The 25,793-nt window shown below is 36.2% G+C and overlaps 1 protein-coding gene and 2 long non-coding RNA genes across 5 annotated transcripts; all 3 read right to left on the bottom strand.

Annotated features, from left to right (window-relative positions):
• Nucleotides 1-5,252: 5,252 nt before the first annotated feature.
• LOC133883020 (uncharacterized) lies at nucleotides 5,253-7,466 on the bottom strand. Of its 3 annotated transcripts, none has more exons than XR_009902804.1 (3): nucleotides 7,452-7,466; nucleotides 5,763-6,464; nucleotides 5,253-5,655 (listed from the first exon to the last, which is right to left on the bottom strand). It is a non-coding gene; the product is annotated as an uncharacterized LOC133883020 (long non-coding RNA). The 3 variants fall into 3 exon arrangements; XR_009902805.1 differs by having other exon boundaries at nucleotides 5,763-6,412; XR_009902803.1 differs by lacking the exon at nucleotides 7,452-7,466 and having other exon boundaries at nucleotides 5,763-6,669.
• Nucleotides 7,467-16,628: 9,162 nt separating this feature from the next.
• LOC133883093 (uncharacterized) lies at nucleotides 16,629-21,215 on the bottom strand. Its single transcript, XR_009902813.1, has 3 exons — nucleotides 20,961-21,215; nucleotides 20,795-20,889; nucleotides 16,629-16,777 (listed from the first exon to the last, which is right to left on the bottom strand). It is a non-coding gene; the product is annotated as an uncharacterized LOC133883093 (long non-coding RNA).
• A 2,526-nt stretch (nucleotides 21,216-23,741) lies between these two features.
• On the bottom strand, nucleotides 23,742-24,671 carry LOC133883031 (uncharacterized). The gene is made up of 2 exons (XM_062322209.1): nucleotides 24,297-24,671; nucleotides 23,742-24,202 (listed from the first exon to the last, which is right to left on the bottom strand). The coding sequence occupies exons 1-2, from the start codon at nucleotides 24,428-24,430 to the stop codon at nucleotides 23,974-23,976; spliced, it is 363 nt and encodes a 120-aa protein (XP_062178193.1). The 5' UTR covers nucleotides 24,431-24,671; the 3' UTR covers nucleotides 23,742-23,973.
• Between the last annotated feature and the right edge of the window lie 1,122 nt (nucleotides 24,672-25,793).

Here is a 25,793-nt window from a genome sequence, read left to right as displayed (position 1 = left end):
TCATGCTGCCGTTTCCTGACGCACGAGTCGTCGGCGTTCGTCCGGACCACCAAGCTGGGGAGCTCCGTGTCCATCGAGATGCACGGGTGCGAATCTATCACAGATCTATTCGAAGAAGAAGAATCTTCTTGGGTTAATTGTAGTTTACACGAAGGCTGGATCTGGTGGCCATCTTCCATCCCATGGAAGAAGAAGTTGTTTTTTCAACTAAATAAATATATATTTTTAATAGATTTAAATGAATATTTTTTTTTAATAGAGGGGTATAAACGGAATAAAATCCTAAGAAATCACGTGAAACGCACGTGTTTTGAGTTCCGTCATCGATTTAGAACGAAGGGTGACGGAATACCCTATATTGAACGGTTTTGATAAATTCATACACTCGATTGAATGTTTTGCTACATTAATACCTTTAAGTGAAAAAACGCTATAATTTGATACCCTTTTGTGAAGTTTCCCCTAAAAATTATTTGATCCCAGCATTCGTGTTTGCTGGCCGGCCAGTACAATTTTACTATAAGTAAGATTTTTTTTTTTTTTTTTTTTTTAAAAACCAAATCAAGCTGATACCATAATATCGAGAGCATTCATGTTTGTTAGAAAAGAAGAATAAAAATAAAAGTTGAAATTGTAATGGGTGAGCAAGTTTTTAAGGTTGAAATTGAATTAAGCCTTTCATGTGAACCACGCGCGTGCATGCCCATTTGAGTCACTGACTCTCACTTATACGTACATATTAATGACGTCTTTTTTTTAAGAGAAACTCTCCCCCAAGTGGGATTTCTATTTCCGCTGTGAGAGTGTCCTCCACTCTAAGTGAGAGCATCCTCTCTGCGTGCAAGAGAGTTCGGGGAGCTAGGAGTATTAAGGGTGTACAAATGATTGTGGTTGGCGGTTATTGTCTGTAACAGCCAACCACAACTGCTCTAGGCGATTATTAAATTTTCGTAACCACAATCACTCCTCCTTAAGCTGTTAGTGCATGGTTATTGAACTTATAACTGCACCGCATAACTGCTTTTTAAAAATGGGTATCTTTAGGTTTTTTTTTTTATTGATAATTATTTTTTGGTATTTTGAGCCTTCGTTGAGCCTCTTTTTAGGGCTTATTTTAGATGGTTTTGAGTAATTTTTAAATAAGTACAAGGCTTCAAAATATAACAAAGCTCATAAATATTATTATTATTATTATTTTTTTAAATTTTTATGAATAAAGATCATTTTCATTAAACTCAAAATGAAAACCTTATATTAAACGCACCAAACCAACATTGTTTTGTATATTATTATTATTATTATTATTATATAAGAATAGGCGGTTATCTACTTACCCCTAAAATAGCTAACCGTCCCGCGTTAGGTGGTTGGTGGGTTTTTCCAACCGCCTACAAAAGTTGATATGTGGTTGTACACTTGTATAGTTAACGGTTAGCAATTATTAAGCGGTTAATAACCGCTCGCTTGTACACCCCTAGCTAGCTAGGAGGGAGAGCCTTGCTTGAGAGTCTGAGCCTCCCTCCTCTCACCCTCCCCCTCTCATCTTCCTCATCATCCTTCCTCGGGTTGCCCCCACCCCTTCCCCTTCCTCTCCTTTATAAGTGTTTTGAAAAAAGTCCACATACTCCCTTTAAACTACTATCAGATTTTCGATGTCCCTCTAGAAATTGGATTGCGACAATGTCCCCATAAACTATCAAATATTGTTAACATCCTATTAATGACAAAAATACCCTTAAATAAAAAATAGTAAAATTTTAAAAAAATGGTGACCAAGTCATTGCCATGAATCACAAGATCCATGGCATTGCTGTAGATCTTACAAAAAAATTCCCAAATTTATGAGGGTACGTACTTTTGTCTTTTTTCGAGATAAATGGGGAACATTAATAATGATTTGGTAGTTTGGAGAACACTACGCAATTTTTTTATTTTTTATTTTTTCTGTGATATTAACAATAGGGTAATATTTGAGTGAGATATGTTGACTTTTTTCGAGTTTTCCACCCTCCTTACTCACTTTAAACCTATGCACCAAACAATCATCTTCCCCTCATGTCGCACGTGGGCTTTACACACCGCCATTGCACGCGCAAGTATGTCCCAAACAAGTTTTGGAAGCTCTAATTTGTTGCCCTATGTCCGCCTTCACGGCGCACCACCTTGGCTCCCCCTGACTTCCCCTCCATTCCTCACTCCATCTCTTCTGAGTGCGTGGGCCTCATGCGCCACCTTCAACGTGTATGTGTTCTAACTTCTACGTACGTACCACCATCGGAAGCGGCAGATCTAAGCATCTCATGTACATTCTTCTTTGCTCACTTCCAGCTCAAGAGTGATGTTCCCCACGCTTCAACCGTTGGGCATCATCGCTTACTAACATCGCAGATAATGATGGGTTTAGGTAGCCTCCCAAATCCCCCATCCCTTTACTGTATTTAGAAGCTTTTATGTATAGGCTATGCCTCTCCCCATCCCCTTTATCTTTGTGCAGTGTAATTGTCCTCTTCACTCTCGACTTTAACCCGCTTCGGTTCAGGCAACCTTCTTTTGTAACTTTCTCGGAGGAGCAAGGACAAAATCGCCTTTTGCGGTCCCTTTCCTCAGTTGGACTAGGCCCCAGATTTGCTTCCAGAAAACTCTCCCGACTCTCTCTCTCCCCTCTTGGATATGGATGGTGGTCAAGGCCCATTGCATTACGGAAAATGCTACACTTACACCCACTTTTTACACCCTGACATGGCAATAGCTACATCACATTTTTTTTTCTTTTAAAATTTTTAAGAAAGGAGGCATGGGCTTTAATCGGAAGGAAGAAAAAAGCGTAAAAAAAAAAAAAAAAAAAAAAAATAGAAAACAAGAGGGGATCATCGGCGCTCGGGACGGCAGAATCTATTGGAGAGAGTGATGGAGAGAGACGGGTTAGGTTTCCAGCGTGTGTGCGGGTTCCCGGCATGCGGGGGTTTTCGGCTGGTGAATCTGCCAAAGATGGTGAAGAGAACAAGGAGGAGGGAGGCAGAGACACTTGGGAAGGCTAGGGACGCTCGGGACGGCCGAAGACGCTTGGGATAGCCGAAGAGATCTGCACAGGTCGGGTTCACCTGGGCTGCGACGGGTGATGTGCCTCCAGTGATATGCCTTTTTTTTTTTTTTTTTTTCCTCCGGTGTGCCTCTTTTTCTTAAAAAAAAGAAAAAGAAAAAGAAAAAGAAAAAAGAAAACAGTAAAAATATGTGATGTATCTCTTGCCACGTCAATGTCTAAAAAGTGAGTGTAATAAAGTGGGTGTAAGTGTAGCAGCTGTATCCCCATCCCATGAATGACATTTGTAATTTTTTAGCTTCTAAAATCTTGCATAGAAAAATAAAATTGTCCATATTAATGATTAACTTATATAGTATGCAACGGTTACAAATAAAATCCAACCATTGTTGTAAATGGAACACTCATATGTGCCATAAGCTAAAGCACAAACCTGCCCATGTTGCCTTCCTACATGGGATCCCAGGATAGTGTTACGAGCTCAATTTTTCAAGAGCCTAACGGGATAATTTTTCGTAGATTTTACTTGGGTCTTTTAATTCAATGATAAATTTGGACATTTTTTTTTGTATGGAAATAAACGAGATGTGCAAGAGAATGAAACCAAATATTTCTCTTGTTTTATTAGCAATCTCCAAACTTTAAATAGACTTCCAATAAGATGAGATAGATAACACCCAACTTAATAATAAAACTAATCTTAACCCTAAAATGAAAAAAAACTAATATTAAAATAACCATTCGACCTTATTAAATAAAAGAGTAATGCTATTTAGAAGATTACTATACGACTGTCAAACAATTGAGATGCGTGAGATTTTCACTGTTTTCATAAATATATACACAAATTTCAGTAAGAATTAACTTTGCTAATTAAAACCGTTGCCAAATGCTGGTGTCAATACTAATTAATTTACTCGTCTGTAAATGTTAACTAAGTTGTCCCTACTAATACTTTAAATGTCGACAAATTAACTTGGACTTTGTAAACTTCAACAAATTAATGTCAACTTCACAAATCCAAGGTAATGTGTAGGATCAGGATTTCATATAATTTTTTAAAAAATATAGATTCTTAAATTATGGGATTTAAGCTGTTTCTTTGCATCGAAACGCTTGAAAAATATCAAATATAAAAAATGTGACATGTTACAGTTGAGAATTGAGTATATTTTCATCAAGTTATTGCTTTCCATAAAGCTATTACTACCCAAGAGAAGATGTGTAGTTGGGATCTTGTTGGCGATAGCTTATGTCTTTTTTGGAGAGTCAAAGCCACATTTTCTTTGAATGTAGTTTTAGTAAAAGGATTTGGATGTCTCTTATGAGTGAGTGTTTGGTGAGTAACTATCCATCTGATTGGGATGAGATTGTTGTTTGGAGTGTTGTAGCTTTGAAGGGCAACAATAGGTGAGCTGTGTTCGGAAACTATGCTTGGGGGCTGTTGTTTATTATTTATGGCTTCAAAAGAATGTTATTCTTCATGGTAAAACCCCTAGAACTAAAGACCAAATCATCTCCAAAATTCGGTGGGAGGTTAGAGCTAGAGTGATGGCCAAATTTCCAGTTCGGATGGTTCATTGCCGCTAATCTGCTTCTCCGGTTTTTTCTTTGTTTTGTGTAGGTCTGGTTGTGTTTGTTGTTCTTTGTTTGTTTTGTTGGTGATGCTCTGTTTTGAGCTTGATTTTGCTGTTTGTTGCTTTTCTAGCATTCAGGTGGGTTTGTTGAAACATTGATTGTAGTTTTTACTGGAGTGTAGTTTGAAGTGATTGGTTATAAAGCTTTTAGTTCATTAAAAAAAAAAAACACTTTGAGCCAAAAAATGTTTTTTAATTTTTTGAAGTACAAGCGTCTTGAGAAATTCTTTCTGACTACCTCAATGAAATACCGCATTTTTAATACATGACATTTTTTAAGCCATTCGATGTAAAGAAATGGGTTAAGTCTCGCAATTTGAGAATTTATAATTTTTTTTTTGAAATTGTATGGAATGCTGATCCGTCCTGTTTTCGTCGAATTGCCTGCAGATTCTTTTTGTTTTCTTTAATAAATTCTTGCTTAAAAAAAAAAAAAAAAACTACATTAATTAATGCACCACGTACATAATAAGGCTTCCCAAAACCCGTCCGTGGTAAAATTAATGCCAATATTTGCAAAGAACCAGTTATGCACAACAAAGTCAAAGAATGCATTGAAATTGGCCGGATAAATATAGAGGATAAGAACGTACACCACGCCCATGGGCCATGGGCCATGGGCCATGGGTGATGGGTCCGACGGTTTTGATTTATTCAATTCATACAGATGTCAAACATCCATCGATAAAGGGACATTTAACTGACTGGCAGACAAAAAACCAGGGATAAATTAATGTCTCTCAAGTCTCAAGAATACGAGTCCTTTTGTTCCAAATTAATTTTTGCATAATACATAGATCATAGATGTAAATTAAAATAGCAGTAGCATGCAGTAGTACTGTCTGTATGGTAGGAACTGCATGGCCGGGAAGCAGGCAGATGATTCATGGAGGAGGTGGTCCGGGTGGGCCGGGGGGTCCGGGAGGCCCACCTCCAAAGCAATCTTGTAGCAACCAGCAACAGCATACGAAGTTCAGACTACAGCCAACCATGCAAACAACCAAATCAACGAAATCAATTAAAATTAGGATCAGTAAAATAATTATAAAACCTACAAGATGGAATTTGTTAGTAAATTTACATACCAAGAACCAATCATGTCAAAAAAGCCACAGAAGAAAGGTCCTGGTGCACCAGGTCCTGGTCCTCCCGGCCCTCCTCCTGGTCCTCCCGGGCCCATCGATCACTAGCTAGCTCTCTCCGATCACCGGCCACCACCGTCTCCGCCCACTAAAACAAGCTTCTCTCTCTCTCTCTCTCTCTCTCTCTCTCTCTCCACTTTAGAGTTTTTGTCTTGCACAATATACACAACATGCAATAACAAAAGTTTCTACTGGCTCTTTGGGGACTTATATAAGGCGAGGGTTTATGGGGGTTTATAAAGAGAATTGCTTAAGCTAGAAGCATGCATCTACCTATTCACATTTCTACCAAATCAATTAAGTAGCTGTCCTCCAATCAAATCTAACACTTTTCACCTACTCTTCCTAAAGCTGCCAGTCCAAGCTAGACCCTTCCCTTCGAAAGTCTCATTTTATCACTATCATAGGAAAAAAAAATGCATGCCATGCATTTTCCTTGGTACAGAAAGGATGGATTTTCGATCAAGGTCACACTGTTAGACAGTGCTTTACCGTTGCAAATAGTAACATTAATTTTTTTCTTTTGAGCCGAAAGTAACTTATGCCTCCTCGTATACATAGACTCTCAAAGCTAACTCCAGTCAGACTATTCTCTGCAAAAGAGCCCAGCTCAACAGGGATATTTCATATTTGGTTGTAAAGGAACTGCAGAATTTTTGGAGGGTAAGTAAAGTCTCAAGAAAGCATAATGAAGGCTGTTTTATGAGATCGAGAAAATTAGTGTTTTAAAAATTCTCTGTAAAATAGGGAAATAGTGTTTTCTATTAAGGGTTTTAAAAATTCTGTGTCCAATAGGGATTCTTTGTTTTGTGTGGGAAATCTCCCCCTGTTTTTGAAAAAAAATATAATGCTCTAGAAATATAAAATGAAAAGCAGAATAAAAAAAAGATTTTACGTGGTTCGGTCTATGACCTATGTCCATAGGATAAAGTTCTAAAGCTACTTTATGCTCTTGTTTTACTTGATTAATTCACAATACATGAGGCTCCTATTTATAGGAGAATTGTGGAGAGTTTGGGTAGATAAGTATGGTAATTAAATTAATGTGATTTGATTACTATCAAATCTAATTATAATCAACTTAATCAGATTTGATTACTTTCAAATATGATTTATAGGAGATAACGATAATTACAATAAATCTATCTTAAATCAAATCATCTAATATATTCTAACATCTCCCTTCAAACTCAAGGTGGAACAATCTAAAAGCTTGAGTATGCAATAAGTTCTTCTTCTTTTCTCAATAGATAGTCAACTAAGATGACTGGAGGCAGTCAGCAACGGTGATTAGAGATGCACCTTAAATTTCAATAAGTCAACTATGAAAAAAAATCAAAGCCTACTATGAGCTAAAATAGGAGCCGACTATGGGTTGAAATAGGCCTAGATTTTAAACAATACCACAAAGACCAAGCTTGGGTCTTTAAACTATAGCACAAAGGCCAAAAGATAAGTGTGGGTCAACAATTGGACTAACAATGACCAAATTAATGAGCCAACAAAGGGCCAAAATAATATGGGTAACTTGGCATCTTTTAATTTTTTTTTTTTTTTTTTTTCATCTTTCTGATGAGTAAATAACCTGATTCACCACAAAAACCAAACCTTTCTCTCTCATAATAGCCATACCTTGGTCATACGTGTAGCAACCAATTACCCATCTGTGTTGAATCTAGAACAATCGTTCAACAGGGAGAGAGAGTCATGTATACAACATGAAAGTGACTCTGCGAGAAGTCTGAGAGTCTCATGACATTCAGATCTGAACACGAGAGACGAAGAGACAGAGGCCGATGGTTGTCTACAAGTACAGCTGGAAATCACGAACGGTATTATTGGCAGTGGACGGCTGGCCTAGGCGCAGCTGGCCATGGCGGAACGTGGCTGTCTGGGGTGAGATCACTGGAGGCAGGAGGAAGATCACCGGAGGCGCTGCAAGCGGCTGCCATGCCGCGGATTTGGATGGAGTGGCTGATCGATGAAGCATCTCATTTGTGCACTGTCTCGGATGCACCATAAAATATGAAGAAAAGTGACAAAATAAGGAGTCACGGGGTTCTGCAAACTTCATCAACGTACAACTCTATACCGGTGTTTGAAAGAACCTTTTTTTTTTTTTTTTTTTTTTTTTTGAAAAGTATATATAATCCCCTCAAATTACCACTCAATTGTCAATGTATCCCATAAACTATCAATTGTGTCAATCTCCCTCCTTAAACTACCAGAAAATGTCAATGTCCCTCTTAAGACCAACAAAAAGACAAAAATGACCCTAATTTTTTTTTAATAAGGCAAAAATGTCCTCATAAATTCAAAAAAATTAAAACTAAAACTAAAAAAATTAAATAAAAAACGAAATTTTTTTTTTTAAAAAAGAACAAATTTTTAAATTTTTTTTTTTAAAAAAGTAAACAAAAAATAACTGAATTTTATTTTATTTTTTTAAAAAAAAACAAATGAAAAAAATAAAAAAGAAAAACCAGTTTTTATTAAATTAAAAAACGAAAAATAACAATTTTTTTTAAAGAAAAAAAAACGAAGAAACAAAAAATAACTGAAATTTATTTATTTATTTTTTTAAAAAAACAAATGAAAAAAAAACCAGTTTTTATTAAATTAAAAAACGAAAAAGAACATTTTTTTTAAAGAAAAAAAAACAAAAAATAACTGAAATTTATTTATTTATTTTTTAAAAAATAAAACAAATGAAAAGAAAACCAGTTTTTATTTAATTAAAAAAACGAAAAAGAACAATTTTTTTTTTTAAAAAAAAAGGAAAAAAAAACTGAAAATTATTATTTAAAAAAAATAATAAAAAACATTTTTAATTTTTAATTTTTTTTTGGAATAATTTTTTGTTATTTTATATTTTTTAATAATTTTTTTTTAGTTTTTATTTTATTTTAATAATTTTATGAAGGGCATTTTTGTCATTATGGGGACATTGACATTTTCTGGTAGTTTAAGGGGGGAGATTGACACAATTGATAGTTTGGGGGGTACATTGACAATGAAGTGGTAGTTTGAGGGGGTTATGTGTACTTTTTTTTTTTTTTTTTAATTTTTAATTTTTTTTAATTTTTTAAGAAATACAAACGGAAATTAAAAAACACAACAAAGGTTTGTGATTGCGATTGAAATCAATCTGAAACAAAAGATAAAAGATAAAGAACAAAATAGAAAATTGCAATCCATTATCAAACTATTGGCGTTAGCCTACAACTTTGATACTATAAAAAAAAAAAATATAATGCTATAAAAATATAAAATAAAAAGTGGTTCGACCACGTCTATAAGATAAAGCTCTAAGGCTATATTATGCTCTTATTTTACTTGATTAATTTACAAAACATAGGGCTCTTATTTATAGGAGAATTATGGAGAGTTTAGGTAGATAAATATGATAATCAAATCAATGTGATTTGATTGCAATCAACTCAATCAGATTTGATTACCTTCAAATTTGATTTATAGGAGATAACAATAATTACAATAAATCTCTTAAATCAAATCCCTCAATATACTCTAACAGTTTTTTGAGTGAGTGGTATGATCTAATATTTTTCTAATTGTAAAGGGGTTAAAGGAGTGACTTAGAAGTGCTAAGAGCGGAAAGTTGTTTGTTGATTATACTGGACATACGCACATTTTACGTGGGGGGTAGCTTATGTGCTAGAGGTATGATAGGCAGGGGCAATTGTGCCGGCTCCTTGCCCTCTTTTTTAATTAATAAATGTTTTTTTTAATAAAAAATAATTCTGATGTGATATCAAAATTACTTTTTGATTAAAAAAATATTTATTTATTATATATGCCGGTTGGGGGCCGGCACAATTGCCCCCAAATATCATTCCCCTATGTGCTAACGTAGTAATGCAACGTGGGATTGCCACTTTAGAACAAAATAATTTTTTAACGAGTTATTTTGGGGTGGCCAGCCGAATGGCCACCTCCTAGCCACTCCAATGAGTGGTCAATCACTTCTTTAAAGATAAAGGGGTGGTCGGTCACCCCATCAATTCTTTGAGAGTGGTCATGACCCACCACAATGGGTCAAATATGGTGGTTGGCAACACCCCCTATGTGGTGGTTAGGGGTGGCACCGACCACCATATCTAGTGATTTTGTGGAGATTTTTTTATTGGCTGACATGATAGTCTCCAATGCTGCCACGTCAATGCGTAAATACCCATATGTAAAGCACACATATGGGTAGCATTACTCATTACAAATGTAGATAACATTCAAACAATGACTAATTAACATCCTTGCATCAATGACTAAGTAACTAACGAACAATGAAGAACTTGGTCTTTTTGTTACAAAACTAGACCAATGACCAAGAGGGCGGACCTAAGATATTTTAATTTGTGTGGAGGAGCCAAAGCTATGTAAATAGGTAATCATGCTTAGAATGCTAATTAAGTCCAACAGAATTTTGTTTGACAAATAAAAAAATAAAAGAAAAATGCAAATTTAATTTGGGGATCTAAGCAGACAAATTGTTTTAAGAGGCATCCATATTATATATGGTTTTCAAATCGCCTACTTTCATAGGTAAGGTGCTGGTTAATGAGTTTTATGATAAGTTGAGTACTAGTAATTGGGAAGAAAGAACAATTTTTTGTCATGGCGAGCTCACTCAGATTATTCATTGAAATGTGTAGCTTTTGTAAACTTTTGCAGTTTCCAAAACTTGATGGAATGTGATAAGAATAAGATTAGGTTGAGTTGGAATGGACATTAGGATTAGATCATTTTAAATTAGGGTTAAGATTAATTAGGAGTCATGTCAATATCTATTTAAAGACCGATTATGATTAATGAGAAGCAGAGAAAATATTTGTGAATTGTGGTATTCTTCCGCTTTGAGTGGAGTCTTGTGGTTACTCATACCAAAAAGAGCTTTTGTGGTCTCTCTAACACAGAAGGAGCTACACGACTCACAACCCAACCTCGAGTATGCATCATTATGATTCCTCCGATTTGTTTTTGTTATTTTCGAGACAAATGCATGTGGAACATTGATAATAGGGTGGAATTTTAGTGAGACACATGGACTTTGTCCAAATTTTCCTACGCTCCTTACTCACCTTTGCACTAAGCAATCATCTTCTCCTCATGTCGCATGCACGTATGTCCCATAAAATTTTTGAAAGCTTAGATTTGTTGCCCTATATATGTCCGCCTCCACCGCGCTCCACCTTGGCTCTCATTGACCTCCCCTCCATTCCTCTCACCAACTCGATCTTCTCAGCACGCAGGCCTCATGCGCCACATTCAACGAGTATGTGTTCCACATACCGCCACCGGAAGTGGCAGATCTAAACGTCTCATGTACATTGTTCTTTGCCCCCTTCTAGCTCAAGAGCGATGTCCCCCTCGCATCAACCGTTGGGCATTGATCACCTCGACTCCTACAAACATTGTAGATAAATAGATACTGATGGGTTAGGTACTAGGTACTAGGTAGCCTCCCCCATCCCCCATTTGCCATCCCCTTTTATCTCTGTACAGTTACAGTGTCATGGCCAGTCCGCTTTACCCTCGACTTTGACCTGCTTGAGTTCAAGCAACCTTAAATCTGTTTCTCGGAGGAGCAAGGACAAAATCACCTTTTGCGGTCCCTTTCCTCAATTGGACTGGGCCCTAGATTTGCTTCCAGAACATTGATAATAGGGTGGAATTTTAGTGAGACACATGGACTTTGTCCAAATTTTCCTACGCTCCTTACTCACCTTTGCACTAAGCAATCATCTTCTCCTCATGTCGCATGCACGTATGTCCCATAAAATTTTTGAAAGCTTAGATTTGTTGCCCTATATATGTCCGCCTCCACCGCGCTCCACCTTGGCTCTCATTGACCTCCCCTCCATTCCTCTCACCAACTCGATCTTCTCAGCACGCAGGCCTCATGCGCCACATTCAACGAGTATGTGTTCCACATACCGCCACCGGAAGTGGCAGATCTAAACGTCTCATGTACATTGTTCTTTGCCCCCTTCTAGCTCAAGAGCGATGTCCCCCTCGCATCAACCGTTGGGCATTGATCACCTCGACTCCTACAAACATTGTAGATAAATAGATACTGATGGGTTAGGTACTAGGTACTAGGTAGCCTCCCCCATCCCCCATTTGCCATCCCCTTTTATCTCTGTACAGTTACAGTGTCATGGCCAGTCCGCTTTACCCTCGACTTTGACCTGCTTGAGTTCAAGCAACCTTAAATCTGTTTCTCGGAGGAGCAAGGACAAAATCACCTTTTGCGGTCCCTTTCCTCAATTGGACTGGGCCCTAGATTTGCTTCCAGAAAACCCTCCCGGTTAGGGTTGTAAGCGAGCATAACTATTCGTAAATATACTCAGGTTTGGCTCGGGATTAGTTCGTTTATTAAACGAACAGAGCTTGAACAAAAAATTCAAGCTCGTATAAATTTAGGCTCGGCCCGTATAAGCGCATATAACTTCATTTTTATTATTTTTATAATATTATTTTTTAACGTTGTAATGAGAACATATTAAATATTTAAAAAAGAAAAGAAAAGAAAAGAAATTAATGTTATTCATAATTTATAGATGTAAGTTGAATTATTGTAATTATGACTCTCTCTCTCTCTCTCTCTCTCTCTCTCTCTCTCTCTCTCTATATATATATATATATATATATATATATAAAAGTGCATTTGTGTGTATATGAGTGAGCTTGTGTATGTACATATATGTGTGTGTGTGTGTAGCGGCAGAGCCAGGATTTTAGGTTAGAGGGGTCAAGGTTTTTTTTTATTTTTTTTTATTTTTATTTTTTTTATTTTTTATGAATAAAAAAATAAAGTTAAACAAAAATTAATTAAAAATTTTAACTAACACAATAAATAAATAATTCAACAAAATTTAATATTTTTTAAAACATTTAAATATAACTTACAATTTAATTCAGTTGTCCTCGACGAGTCTTCACTAGGATGGTAATTAGAAATTTTTTTCTTTAAGCAATGATCGGTTGGCAGATTTGCTAAACCTACCTCAATACGAGCTTGTTTAGAATCTGAATGTAGCTCAAGTGAATTATTGTTCTCTATAATCTCAATCAACTACAATTATATATTTTATACAATTAAAATATGAAACAAAAACTATATATATTCATAAACAATTAAATATAAAAACAATTATAAAAAAACAATTTAAATATATAAGAACAAAAAATTGAAAAGAACAATTCAAGTATAAAAGCTTAAATTTTAATCAATATCGAAGTTTATTACATACATAAAACTGAATTTTGTTTAGAAATTAATTTGAACGGTTGAACTTTGATTGAGAAAGGTATAGCAAAACAGAAAATAATACTGGTGTCAAGTTTAACTCAAAGGCCGAAGCTCGAAGTATAAAATATTCTGACGAGATTTTATTGAATGATTATGATATGCATGGTTGCACACAGCTCTCTGTAGCTTTAAATAATAATAGTTATTTTTTTTTTTTTTTTTTAAGCCAAAAGATGTCAAGATCTGATCTGTTATTATTATTATTATTTAAAAAAAAAAAAAAAAACTTCTAAAGCCACACGTTGCCACGCACAGTCGCACACGGTCATGAGTCACGACTCACATGGATCTGATAAGTTGATCACTTTTTACCTGTTTATAGTCTTTAAATAGGAAAAATTACAGTTTAGCCCCCCAAATTACCACTCGTTTTGCGTCTAACCCTACAAACTGCCAACACTCCGACTCCAAAAATGGTCACTCCGTTAGCTCTCCCCGACAACATGGATGGAAAACCCACCACGTTTTGTGCATGTGACATTTTAAGACACAAACCACCGAAAACATCCGTCTTCAAAATTGAATTTACGAAATTTCCCTTTTAAACAAAACAAGCGTACTGATCGAGTGGTATATCCCTCGACCATCATCCAACCCAAATATATCGCTATAGAACTCCTTGCTCCTTGTCGGAATCCTGAACGTAGGCAGACTATGGACACCATTGGTCACCGGAGTCGCAAACTCTGGGTTCTAGAAAATCTCCTCGTAAAAACCATTGGAATTGTTGAAGTCGTTGGAGAATTTGCGCTGAAGAACACTCCTCGGCGGCCCGCTGAAGACGTCGTCGAAGTCATCAGCGAGTCCGAAAAGGGAGCGTCTAGATGAGGTATCCTCCACTGAACGACGCCACGGGAGGCTGGGTGCCATCACTGCCATTACCATGCACATTCGCCAAGAGTCGTCCATGTTTTCTGGCACCGAAGGCCGGTTAATTCAAGGTCACCAAAATACACAGTGAAAGAAGAAGATTTGACGTGGTTTTATAAAAAGAGGCGTGAACAATAACCGGTTCACATCCACCATTCCTGACACACTCAGAAACTCCCCTGCCTCTATTGTGGTGGTTGCCAATAATCATCTTAAGGGTTGCATTCCAAGCAGCATTGGAAAAATGGCCAGCACATTGAATGAGATTGTTTTCTGGAATAATCAGTCAATACATAGCTAGCTGTCTCTTTCTAAGCATGTAAAATTAGTAAAATGTTAATAATAGAACTTCTCCATGCTAGTGAAACTAGCCTAGCTGCCATACATATTACCAAGGCAATTCCCAAAGATCATGCAGAAAATCATGTAGCCTCTCAACATGACACCTATGCTGCATATCATGCACACTCAACCAAAGACACCTATGCAATCACCGCAAATCATGCTATAAAATCCAGTGCCACTAATGCTGGGATCATCACAGATTATGCCACATATCCTGTAGACTGAGAAAAAATGAAAATATGCAGCCATTCAATGTGATCTTCCAACGACAACAAGAAAGGCGAATGTGAACTTAATTCTCTGCTATACATGCTTGTTTCAAAGAAATATATATATATATGTGTGTGTGTGTGTGTGTGTGTGTGTGTGTGTGTGTGTGTGTGTGTGTGTGTGTGTGTGCGTGTGTGTGCGCGCGTGCGTGTGTAAGTAATATAAGAATACAAAATCGTGTTAAAATTTGTTGCTAATGTGAAATGTAATCCAAAACCACATCGAAACATAATCGGACAGTAAAAAGAGAAAAAAATGGTCAAAATAACATATCATGATCATTCAGTTTGACATTCTTAGAAAGAAAAATCAAAATATAAAATGCATCATGACCAACCAATTGGGTATTTGTCCTAGAGTCGCTACTTCCCACGCTAGAAACACAAAGCATGTAATTCAGAGAGAGATTCTAGAAAGTTCAGACAATGGTATTTACAATGGTGGGAAGTCAAAGGATTAAACCTTGGGCAGGTGCTGGCTTAGAAGGTCGCTGCTCACTTGGTGCAAATGCTCTTGGAGACTCGAAAAGAACCTCAGCGTAGCCATCCACCACTTTTCTTTTCTATTCTTCTTTAACGATTACCACTTTCTCTTTTGTTTTCTGCCCAATTTCCTCAGCTGCCTTAGCAACTTTGCCAAAAGCCCCCGTCACCCATGAAGTCCCCATTAATATATAGTAGTTCTTCATTATGGCAGATCCGACACTACTCACTTTTTGCTCTGCCACTGCCACTGCAAATGCTAATTTGGTTTTCTCTCGGACCTGGAACTTCTGATCCACTTCTCGTACTTTATCATTGACCATAGAATCTTTGACTCTTATTTTCTCACTGAAACCGATCTTTTGGTCAATAGAAGCAACTGACCGACGATGACAAAAGGCTGGTTGTTTCTGCCGTTGACAATCGGCAACTTCATACAGTCAAGTTTGAAAACAGGGGTATTTTCGACAATTTGTGTCTTAAAATGTCATGTACATGGCATGTGATGGATTTTCTATCCATTTTGACGAGAAGAGCTAACTGAGTGGCATTTTTGGAGTCATTGGTAGTTTGGGGGGTTGGAGTCAGAGCGTTGACAATTTGTGGGGCTAGTTGCAAAACAGATAGTAATTTAGAGGGTTAAACTGTAATTTTTCCTTTTAAATAACTTAAATCTCATTTAAAAAAAAAAAAAAAACCTTAAATCTGATTTGATCCAAAAGTGTAGGCTGTAGCTGTAGGTTAAACTCTAAATTGTGTAGACTTTAATGATGACTTCGACTCTTTTTAACTTCCCAACGTCAGGTGTAGTACAGAAGCAGTAGTCTAAACTCTAAAGTGTGTAGAGTTGTGATGACTTTTAACTCTTTTTAATTTTTAGACTTCTAAACAATGTGTTTTGTAGAGATTAAAAATGTTGTCTTGTCATCTTTCACTAAGATTGTAAACTCGGAATGGGTTCTCGAGTATTGGGTGAAAAATGGGAACTGGCTCCGGGGTCCCAAGGTTTTTGTTTTCAATATCCGACCCAAAACTCGGGTACCTCAGTTAATCGGGGTAACTAGTTTTTACCCGGATACCCAGATAAAACCAGCTATTCAGTCTAGGTGGTATTTTTTTTTTTTTTTTAAAAAAAAAATTTCTTTTTTGGGCTTATTTTTAGATTGGACCTACTTTTTTAAACTTCATTTAAACTTTTTTAGCTTTATTTAAATGTTTTAGCCCCCCCCCCCCCCCCCCCCCCCCCCCCCCCCCCCCCAATTTTGTTTTAAGGTATTGGACCTAATTCAATCAAGAAATCTCAATTACTATAACAAAGAGAAAAAAATTATCATTTGTGCTGTAGATTTGAACTTGAAAACTCCACATCCATACATAATTATATATTAAAAAGCCAAAAGTTTATAAACATACTAAAAAAGTTCATGACCAAAAGTCCATAAATATATTAAAAAAGTTCAAACCAAAAAGTCCATAAACATATTAAAAAAGTTCATAACCAAAAGTCCATAAACATATTAAAAAAGTTCAAACCCAAAAGTCAATAAACATATTAAAAAAGTTCATAACCAAAAGTTTATAGAATCATAAACATATATTAAACATATCCTAGCATGGTCCAGTTTCTGGCTTTTTGTAGCTCTGCTCTCAATCTTCTATAACTAAAATAGAAGGAAAAAAAAAAGTTAAATGAATAAATAACTAAAATGAATTAATAATAATAAAAACTAAAATAAATTTATAAACATTTATCATACTCATCAAATATTTCAATAAAATTATCATACTCTAAGTCTTCATTGCTCTTTAACCAGTCTTGTGTGCAAACCAAGGCCTCAACTGTCAATGGAGATAATAAACTTCTAAAGGGATCCAATATGCATCCTCTGTTCCTAAATGCAGACACACATGCAACTGTAGAAATAGGAATGACCAATATATTACGGGCTATCTCTACGAGGATATGATATTTGGGTGCATTAACCCTCCACCAAAGTAAGATGTCAAATTCATTTGTTGATGCTTCACACCATCCAAAAAATAATGATCCACCTCTGACATTCACTCCGAGTTGTTCTCTTCCTCAAGGTGTTGGATGAAACCCTTTATATATTTCATCTATGTAAGTATATCATCATCATCAACACTAACATCTATAAAAGTAACAGTTGAACTTTCCACACTCTCATTAAAGTTAGACAAACGCCTCCCATATAACTTATTGTATTGTTCCCACAAACGGTTCAAGAGGTCTTTCACATTTGTCTCGATTTGTTTCGCCCACTTAGGGCCACTGCATTTTACCAAGTAATATTGTAACGCCTTCAACTTGGTACACGGGTCAAGAACATGAGCAACATACAACAGTACGTTAACCTTTTCCATAGTCCCCCAATACTTTTCATACTTTTTTTCATATTCCAACTCACTGCACTAAGGATAGGATTATAACTCATCCACCCATCAAACAATGTCTTTATAATAATACAAAGTTGAATGAAATATATGTTGGAGGTGACATGAGTTGAACTAGAAAACTTCAATGTGGCTTCATAAAAAGGTTTCAAAAACTTCACAAATTCTCTAGCATTTTCCTACTCATCATAGCTAGGAACAACAAAATGATTACCATCTTCCTTCCCAAGTTGAGTAAAAGCTTTTTGGTACTTCTCAGCCGTACTCAACATTAAGTACATAGAATTCCATCTTGTTTGAACATCTAGAGACACTATATTCATACATTGATTTTTTTTTTTCACACTTTATGCATTCTTTAAACCTTGTCATTCTCTGCAATGAAGACTTCACAAATTTCACTGCGTTCCTAATATTTGAAACACAATTACCCAATCCTTTCAAGGCTTCATTTACAATAAGATTTAATATATGGGCAACACACCTTATATGAAGGAATTCACCTCCCAAAATAGAATCTCTCTTGTCCTTCAACTTCCTTCTCATATAATCAATTGCTATATCATTGATTGTAGCATTATCAGTTATAATAGCGAACACTGATTCAATCTCTCATTCTATCAATGTATTCTCCAACATTCTTCCAATATTTTCACCCTTATGACTTGAAATCACGTTAAACTTGATTATTTTCTTATGCATTCTCCAATTAGAATCTATGTAGCTAGCGGTAACAACCATGTAGTTCAAATTTTGAAGAGATGTTCATGTATCAGTAATGATGCAAATTCTTTTACCCCTTAAAGAAGCCTTCAATTTAAGTTTTTCTTCCTTATAAAATTTCATGCAATCTTTTTATAGAGTAATGCGACATGGTAAATTGAACCTTGGTTCAATTTCATTCATCAATTCTAAACCCACAACTCTCCACATTCCTAAAAGGCAATTCCTCATTGATGAAATATTGAATAACCAGTTTCCTTATTTTAATCGAATCATACTTCACAAATCCTAGTTAGGTGATATTGCAACTACCGCTCTCAGACATTTTCTTAAATGACTTTTTCCAAGAGTGTTTGACTTTTGGGTACATTAGATTTTTCCAAATTTCTAAGTGGAGAGGTTGGATAGTACTTAGAGGTAAGGTGGGTCATCAAAGCCGAAGTGTCATGTTTCCAGTGACACCTTAACATCCTATTGCAATAATTGCATGTTGCCTTAGGATTTTCCTTGTCAATTGGTTCCACTTTTGTAAAGTGCAACCATACTTTTGACCGATTCACAGCTTGTGGTTTTTTTTTGGAGGGATCCAATTCTGTTTGTAAGGAAGGCGAGGAGGTTTCAACATTTGTAAATGGTTTTGGAGGCTTGTCATGTGACTCATTGACATTTTCCATAATAGGCCTAGTTGGAACATAAAAACAGTATTACAAATTGAACTAGCATTTTTTCAATATCGTTTACCCATAAAAGCACCACATAAAGTTGATCATACAATTAACAGCAAGAACATGTATATGCTAAAAAATCAACAACCCATATCGTAGAAGACCCATATCAAAAAATGAAGCAATATAACAGCAAGAACATGTATGACAGCAAGATCACTACAAAAAATTTGACAATTTTGGACGGTTTCAAACCGTCCAGAAATTACAAAAAACCGTTTGGAAAAAGGTCCAGACGGTTTTTTCTGGACGGTTTCAAACCATCCAGGAATAAGTGTCACTAATCCGGGTTATGGACGGTTTGATCCAAACCGTCCGCAATTCCAGACGGTTTGGTCCAAACCGTCCATAACTGATTCTGGACGGTTTGAGAAAAACTGTCCATAATTTTTTTTTTTTTTTTTTTTTTTAAAAAAATATATTTTTTAATTATAATCATTATTATTTTCTAATATAATTATAATTATAATTATTTTTGTCCATCCGGCTGAAGGACCACCGGAAGGTTGTCAAGTTGCATATCTCCACCATCTCGCCAACTAAAGGGACCACCGGAAGGTCGTCACAGTCGCACGTATGCCATCTCCATCTCCATCAGCTTCTTCTCCACCGCACCTCTCGCACTACCCATCAAACATTAACTCCAAACCAAAAACAAATACAAAAAATGTAAAACAAACACAATCCAAACCCAAAAAAAAACCAAAGATTGTTATGAGCACGGTTAGATATGTCCGGTGGTTTGGAAGAGAGTGGTGACGAGGAGGGGCGGGAGGGGGGAGCCGGTCAGAAATCCACGTATTTCGGCCGGATCTCTCTCTGTATTCCGGCCACAGATCCGGCCGAGCGTGGGTTTCGGCCGGATCCGGCCGGTTTGTCAAACCCACGCACATACACCGACGTACGTTCGACAGATCCGGCCAGTTGCGAGATCCCGTCGCACGTCCCGTTCCAGCCAACCGTCCAGATGCCGTCGCGCGTCCCGTTCTCGCCGACCAGATGCCGTCGACGTCCGTCTTCAATCGCTGGCCGGAGAGAGGAAGAAGAACGACAAGAGCTCTGAGAGAGAGATGAGTTTTTTCGGAGAAGAACGAAGAAGAAAGCAGAGGAAGAAAGAAGCAGCATGAAAAGAAAAGAATGGGTTTTAAAAAGAAAGTAACAGGAAAAGAAAAGAAAAAACAAAAAGAAAACAGAAAAAGGAAAAAAAAAAAATGTTACAGACGGTTTGAGAAAAAAACCGTCTCTAAATTTACAGACGGTTTTGATAAAACCGTCTGAAAATTAAAATATATAGATGGTTTTAATAAAACCGTCTCTAAACTTGTAGATGGTTTGGAAATTAATTTTCAGACGGTTTTATAAAACTGTCTCTAAATTTACAAACAGTTTTGATAAAACCATCTGTAAAACTATAATTCTAGACGGTTTTCAAAACCATCTAGAAAAAAACCGTCAAGAAAAGGCGATTTTTTTTTTTTTTTTTTTTTTTTTTTTTTTTTTTTTTTTTTTTTTTTTTTTTGTAGTGGATCAGTTTATAACTGCAAGAACATGTATAAAGGCAAGATTAGTTTATTTATTTTCGTAGAAGACCCATATCAAAAAATTATTCACATTTATAACAGCAGGAATATGTATGGCAGCAACATCAATTTATAACAGCAGGAATATGTATGACAGCAAGACCATGTATAACAAGAAGATCAGTTTATTTATTGTCGTAGAAGACCCATATCAAAAAATGATGAATTTTTTTTTTCAAAAAAGTCGATTATTAATATCAAACAGATTATCGACTAGATGAAATATCATACTTACAAAAATAAAAATAAAAATTAGAGAAAAAAACCCGATCCGATCTATAGACAAATATCCTTCAAATATTTGCTCCTTTTGCTTCAAAAATACCAAATCTGTAGAGAAATAGAGTGAACGTGAAGAGTGAGCGACGAGTCAGAAGAAGAAGAAGAAGAAGGCTGGTTACCAGGTAGGCGGCGAGCAGCTAAACGAGTGAAGGTGAACTGCAGAACAGGTGAAGACTTTTGAGCGGCGACACTTACTTGCAGGGTGTGTTTCAATGTGATGGAGAGCGAAATGGAGAAGGAGATTCAAAGAAGAACTGAAAAGTGAAGAAGGTGAACTCACTGAACTGCAGAACACTGGAACAAGTGAAGACTTTTGATGTTCTTCTTGAGCGGCGGCAGACCGGTAGTGCGACACTTTTTAGGGAGTTCAGGGATTTTTGATAGGGCAACAAAGTTTTAATTAAAAAGACGGAATGCTCCCCCATCCTAAGTCGTGTAGTATTATGGTAAAATGGTAAGGGGTAATTTTTATTTTTATTTTTTAATTAATTAAGCTACCCGGAGCTGGGTACCCGGGTATAACCGAGGGTTTTTGAAATCAATATCCAGCTCCGGGTACCTAGGTACCAACCGGGTTTTCCAGTTTTTCGACTAGTTACACCTAGTTCGGATTTACACCCCTATCTTCCACCTTTGTCCCTTTCTCTTCTTCAACCTCTCATCTCTGTATTTTCTTTTTGACCTATTTATAGAAATGATAAACGTTTGAGTTATGACAAATTAAAAAAAAAAAAAAAACTCACAGCAATAGGTGGACAAGTTTGTCCATTGATGAAATGCTGATCGAGGGAGGGCATTCCAAGGGAAATGGGCATTAAAATATATATATAGACACACACCAAGCGTGAGGATATTTTTTAGGAGGTGAAGGGGGCATTTGACCCCTTTCGACCCCCCGCCCCTGTGTGTATGGATGCATATATATATATATATAAGATAAACGTATAAATTGAAATTAAATTATTTAAGATTTGAGTTAATTTCTCTAATAATTCAAACAATAAATCTTAACTATAATTAAATAACTAATAATTAGTATTAATTTTTTTTAAAAAAAAGAAAATATCAAACAATCAGAACATTTACTTTATATATAGAATGACTAAATTAATTGAGTAGCTCATCATGAACAAGCTCAAGTTTGTTCGAAAAATAAAAGAACAAAGTTTGAATAAATTATCTAGTTTAGTTATAAGCTCGAACTCGGCTCATGTTCGAAAAAAGTTAATCAACCGAGTTTGAACATTCAATACTCAACTCGACTCGGTTTAATTACAACCTTACTCCCGACTAGTTGTCTCTCTCCCCTCTTGGATCTAGGTGGTGGTCATAGCCCACTGCATTATTATCGCTAAGCTTTCTCTGTATCCCCATGAATGATGGCATTTGTAATTTTTTTTCGCTTCCAAAATCTTGCTTAGAAAAAATAAAAATGTACATATTAATGATGAACTTATATAGTATGCAACGGTTACAAATAAAATCCAACCATTGTTGTAAATGAAACACAAATATGTGCCATAAGGTAAAGCACAAACCGGCCCATGAGTTGCCTTCCCCAAGATTGTTCAAACCAGTTTTTAAAGTGCCAACTAAAAGTGATCCCAGGAGGGTGTTATTTTGGGTAGGTTCTTAATTTCAGGAAACTTGAGCCCCTTAACAACAACGTAGGCTGTTAATATAAACTTATAGCAAGAGGGGAGAGGAAGGTAGGAAGGATTCGAATTAATGACGTCTACTTCATGAGGTGTGGTCCCCAGCCAAATAAGTTACTCCTTAGGGATGATTTGCACATCTTTTATACAAAGATGTACAAAAGAATGAAACCAAACATTTCTCTTATTTTATTAGCACTATTCCGTCTTTAAATAGATCGACTTGCAATAAGATGAGATAGATATATAACACACAACTGGCAATAATCATAAAACTAATATTAACCATTCAACCTTTTTAAATAAAAGAATAATGCTATTTAATATACTGCTTTATAATTGAGATGCTTGTGCTTTTCACTATTTTCATAAATATCTACACAAGTTTTAGGAACAATTAACTTGGCTAATTAAATCTGTTGCCAAATGCTGCTGTTAATGCTATTTAATTTAGGGATCAGGATCTCCTACAATTTCTTTAAAATTTTAGATTATCAAATTATGTTAATTTAGGTCTTTTCATGCATCGAACTGTATGAAAAATACTACCTATTAAAAATATGACATGTTAACAATGATAATTGACTCAATTGAGTATATTTTTATTAGGTTTTTACACTTTATGTTATAGAAAAACTTTGAACAAAAAACTGTCTTTCGTCTTAGTAAAGAATAAGCGTCTTTTCACAAGTAAAGAAAAAATCTTTTGAAATAATTTTTTTTTTTTTTTTTTGGTTGCCTCTATAACATGTTATATTTTTAATATGTAACATTTTTCAAATCGTTTGATGTAAAAAAGGCCTGAATTTACATAATTTAAAAATTTAAAATTGTAAAGGATTCTAATATATCCTTAATTTACTCGTCCGTAGATCGATGTTAACTAAGTTGTCCCTACTATTACTTTAAATGTCAACAAATTAACCTAGACCTTGTAAACTTCAACAAATTAATATGCATGTCAACTTCACAAATCCAGGCAATGTACCGTATTGTTTTTGACGATTGCCGGTGGATTCTTTTTGGTTTTTTTTTTTTTAATAAATTCTTACTTAAAATAATAATAATATTATGCACAACGTACGTACATAATTGTCACAAGGCTTTCCGAAACCCGTCCATATGTGTTAAAATTAATGCCAATTTTAATTTGCAAACAACAATAAACTCAAATTAAAGAATGCATTAATTGGAATTGGATAAATAGGATCATAATTACATCACATCCATGGGTGATGGGTCCGACGGTTATGATCAAGTCAATTCATACAAATGTCAAACATGCATGATGCATCCTTCGATAAAGAGACATTTAACTGGTAAACAAAAAACCAGGGATCAATAATGTCTTTCAAGATTAATACAAGTCCTTTTGCTCCAAATTAAGCTGTCATTATTTTTGCATAATACATAGACGTAAATTTAAATAGTGGGAACTATCAGAAATTAACCAGGCGCCAGAGGGAGTCCGTCGGGGCTAGAATTTTCTAAACCCACGTGGAGGAGAGTCGCAGGTGGGATAGCATTCCTGCGCGGTAGCCACAGGGGCGGGGCAAGCAGGCCGTTCGCTGACACGGTAGGGAGGTACTGCTTCCGTTCCTGCACGTGCTTCCAGTGCTGGATCGGGTCGTCCCGGAGGCCCAGGTGGGCTCAATGGACCTCCAAAGCAATCTTTTAGGAACCAGCAGCAGCATAAGAAGTTCAGGCTACAGCCATGCAAACAACCATATCAATGTAATCAATTAATTAAAATAAGGATTAGTATAAAACTTACAAAAATTTGATAGTAAATTTACATACCAAGAACCAATCTTGCAGAAGAAACGTCCTGGTGCACCAGGACCAGGTGGATCCCATCCACCCGGTCCGGGCGGTTCTCTCTGTCCTCCCGAGAGCATCACTGCGCTAGCTGGTTCTTCCCTGCAGGCGGCCATCACCGTCTCTGCCAAAACAAGGTGCTCTCTCTCTCTCTCCCACCAGGCCACCTTAGAGTTTGTCTTGCAAAATATACACGTCCAACATGCAATAACAAAAGTTTCTACTGGCTCTTTGGGGATCCGGACTTATATAAGCCGAGGGTTTATGGAGGTTTATAGAGAGAATTGCTTAGGCTAGAAGCATGCATGTAGCTATCCTCCAATCAATCTAACACTTTTCACCTACTCTTCCTCAAGCTGCCAGTGAAAGCTAGACCCTTCCCTTTGAAATGTCCCGGCCATTTTATCACAACCATAGTAAAATGTGCACGCATGCCATGCATTTTCCTTGGTACAGAAGGATGGAATTTCGATCAAGGTCACACTGTTAGACGTCAGTGCTTTACAATTGCAAATAGAATCAATCCTTTTCTTTTTACCCTAAAGTAACTTATGCCTCCTCGTATATATACATAGACTACTCTCAAAGCTAACTGCAGTCAGACTATATTCTCTGCAAAAGAGCCCAGCTCAACAATAATATTTCATACTTGGTTGAAAAGGAACTGCAGAGTTTTTGGAGGGTAAGTAAGGTCTCAAGAAAGCATAATGAAGGCTATTTAATGAGATGGAAAAAATTACTGTTTTCATAATTCTATGTCAGATATGGTGGTCAGTGTCACTCCCTACGCGGTGGTTAGGGGTGGCACCGACCGCCCCTAAGTTGAATACTAGTAATTGGGAAGAAAGAACAATTTTGGTCATAGCTCTACTCAGATTATTCATTCAAATGTGTAACTTCTGCAAACTTTTGCAGTTTTCAAAACTTGATGGAATTTGATAGGATCCGCCAATAATTCCATCTCATTAGAAATAGATCATTTTAAATTAGGGTTAGGATTAATTAGGAATCTTGTTGGTATCTATTTAAAGACCGGTCGTCTGATTAATGAGAATCAGAGAAAATATTTGTGAATTGTGGTATTCTCCCACCTTAATGAGTCTTCTGGTCTCTCCTACCGAAAAAAAGCTTTTGTGGTTTCTCTTACTCGAATCTCATTCCCGTCACAATCCAACCAGAGGTATCTATTATCAATCTACTGTCAAGCAGCAGAAAGACACATGCAGCAAACCACATGTCAAGCAGCCCAAGCTAGAATGCAGCAACACGCAAGACATTGTCCATGGTGTCATTGAATAACAGCACGTGTTCTATTGTATGACAGCTCATGTTTATATTAACTCTAGATAGTTAATAGTTAGTTAGAGTTAATCAATGTAGTAGACTTAACCTTCCAAGTTAGATACAGAGTTGCTTGTCTTGTCTTACAAGTTGTATAAAAACGAGATACTTGATTATTCTTAATACAAGTTACAGAAT

The sequence above is a fragment of the Alnus glutinosa genome, chromosome 12, assembly GCF_958979055.1.
Source record: "Alnus glutinosa chromosome 12, dhAlnGlut1.1, whole genome shotgun sequence".
Classification (NCBI taxonomy): Eukaryota; Viridiplantae; Streptophyta; class Magnoliopsida; order Fagales; family Betulaceae; genus Alnus; species Alnus glutinosa.
Note: the sequence above shows the minus strand (reverse complement) of the source record. Positions and strands in the feature narration are given on the sequence as shown.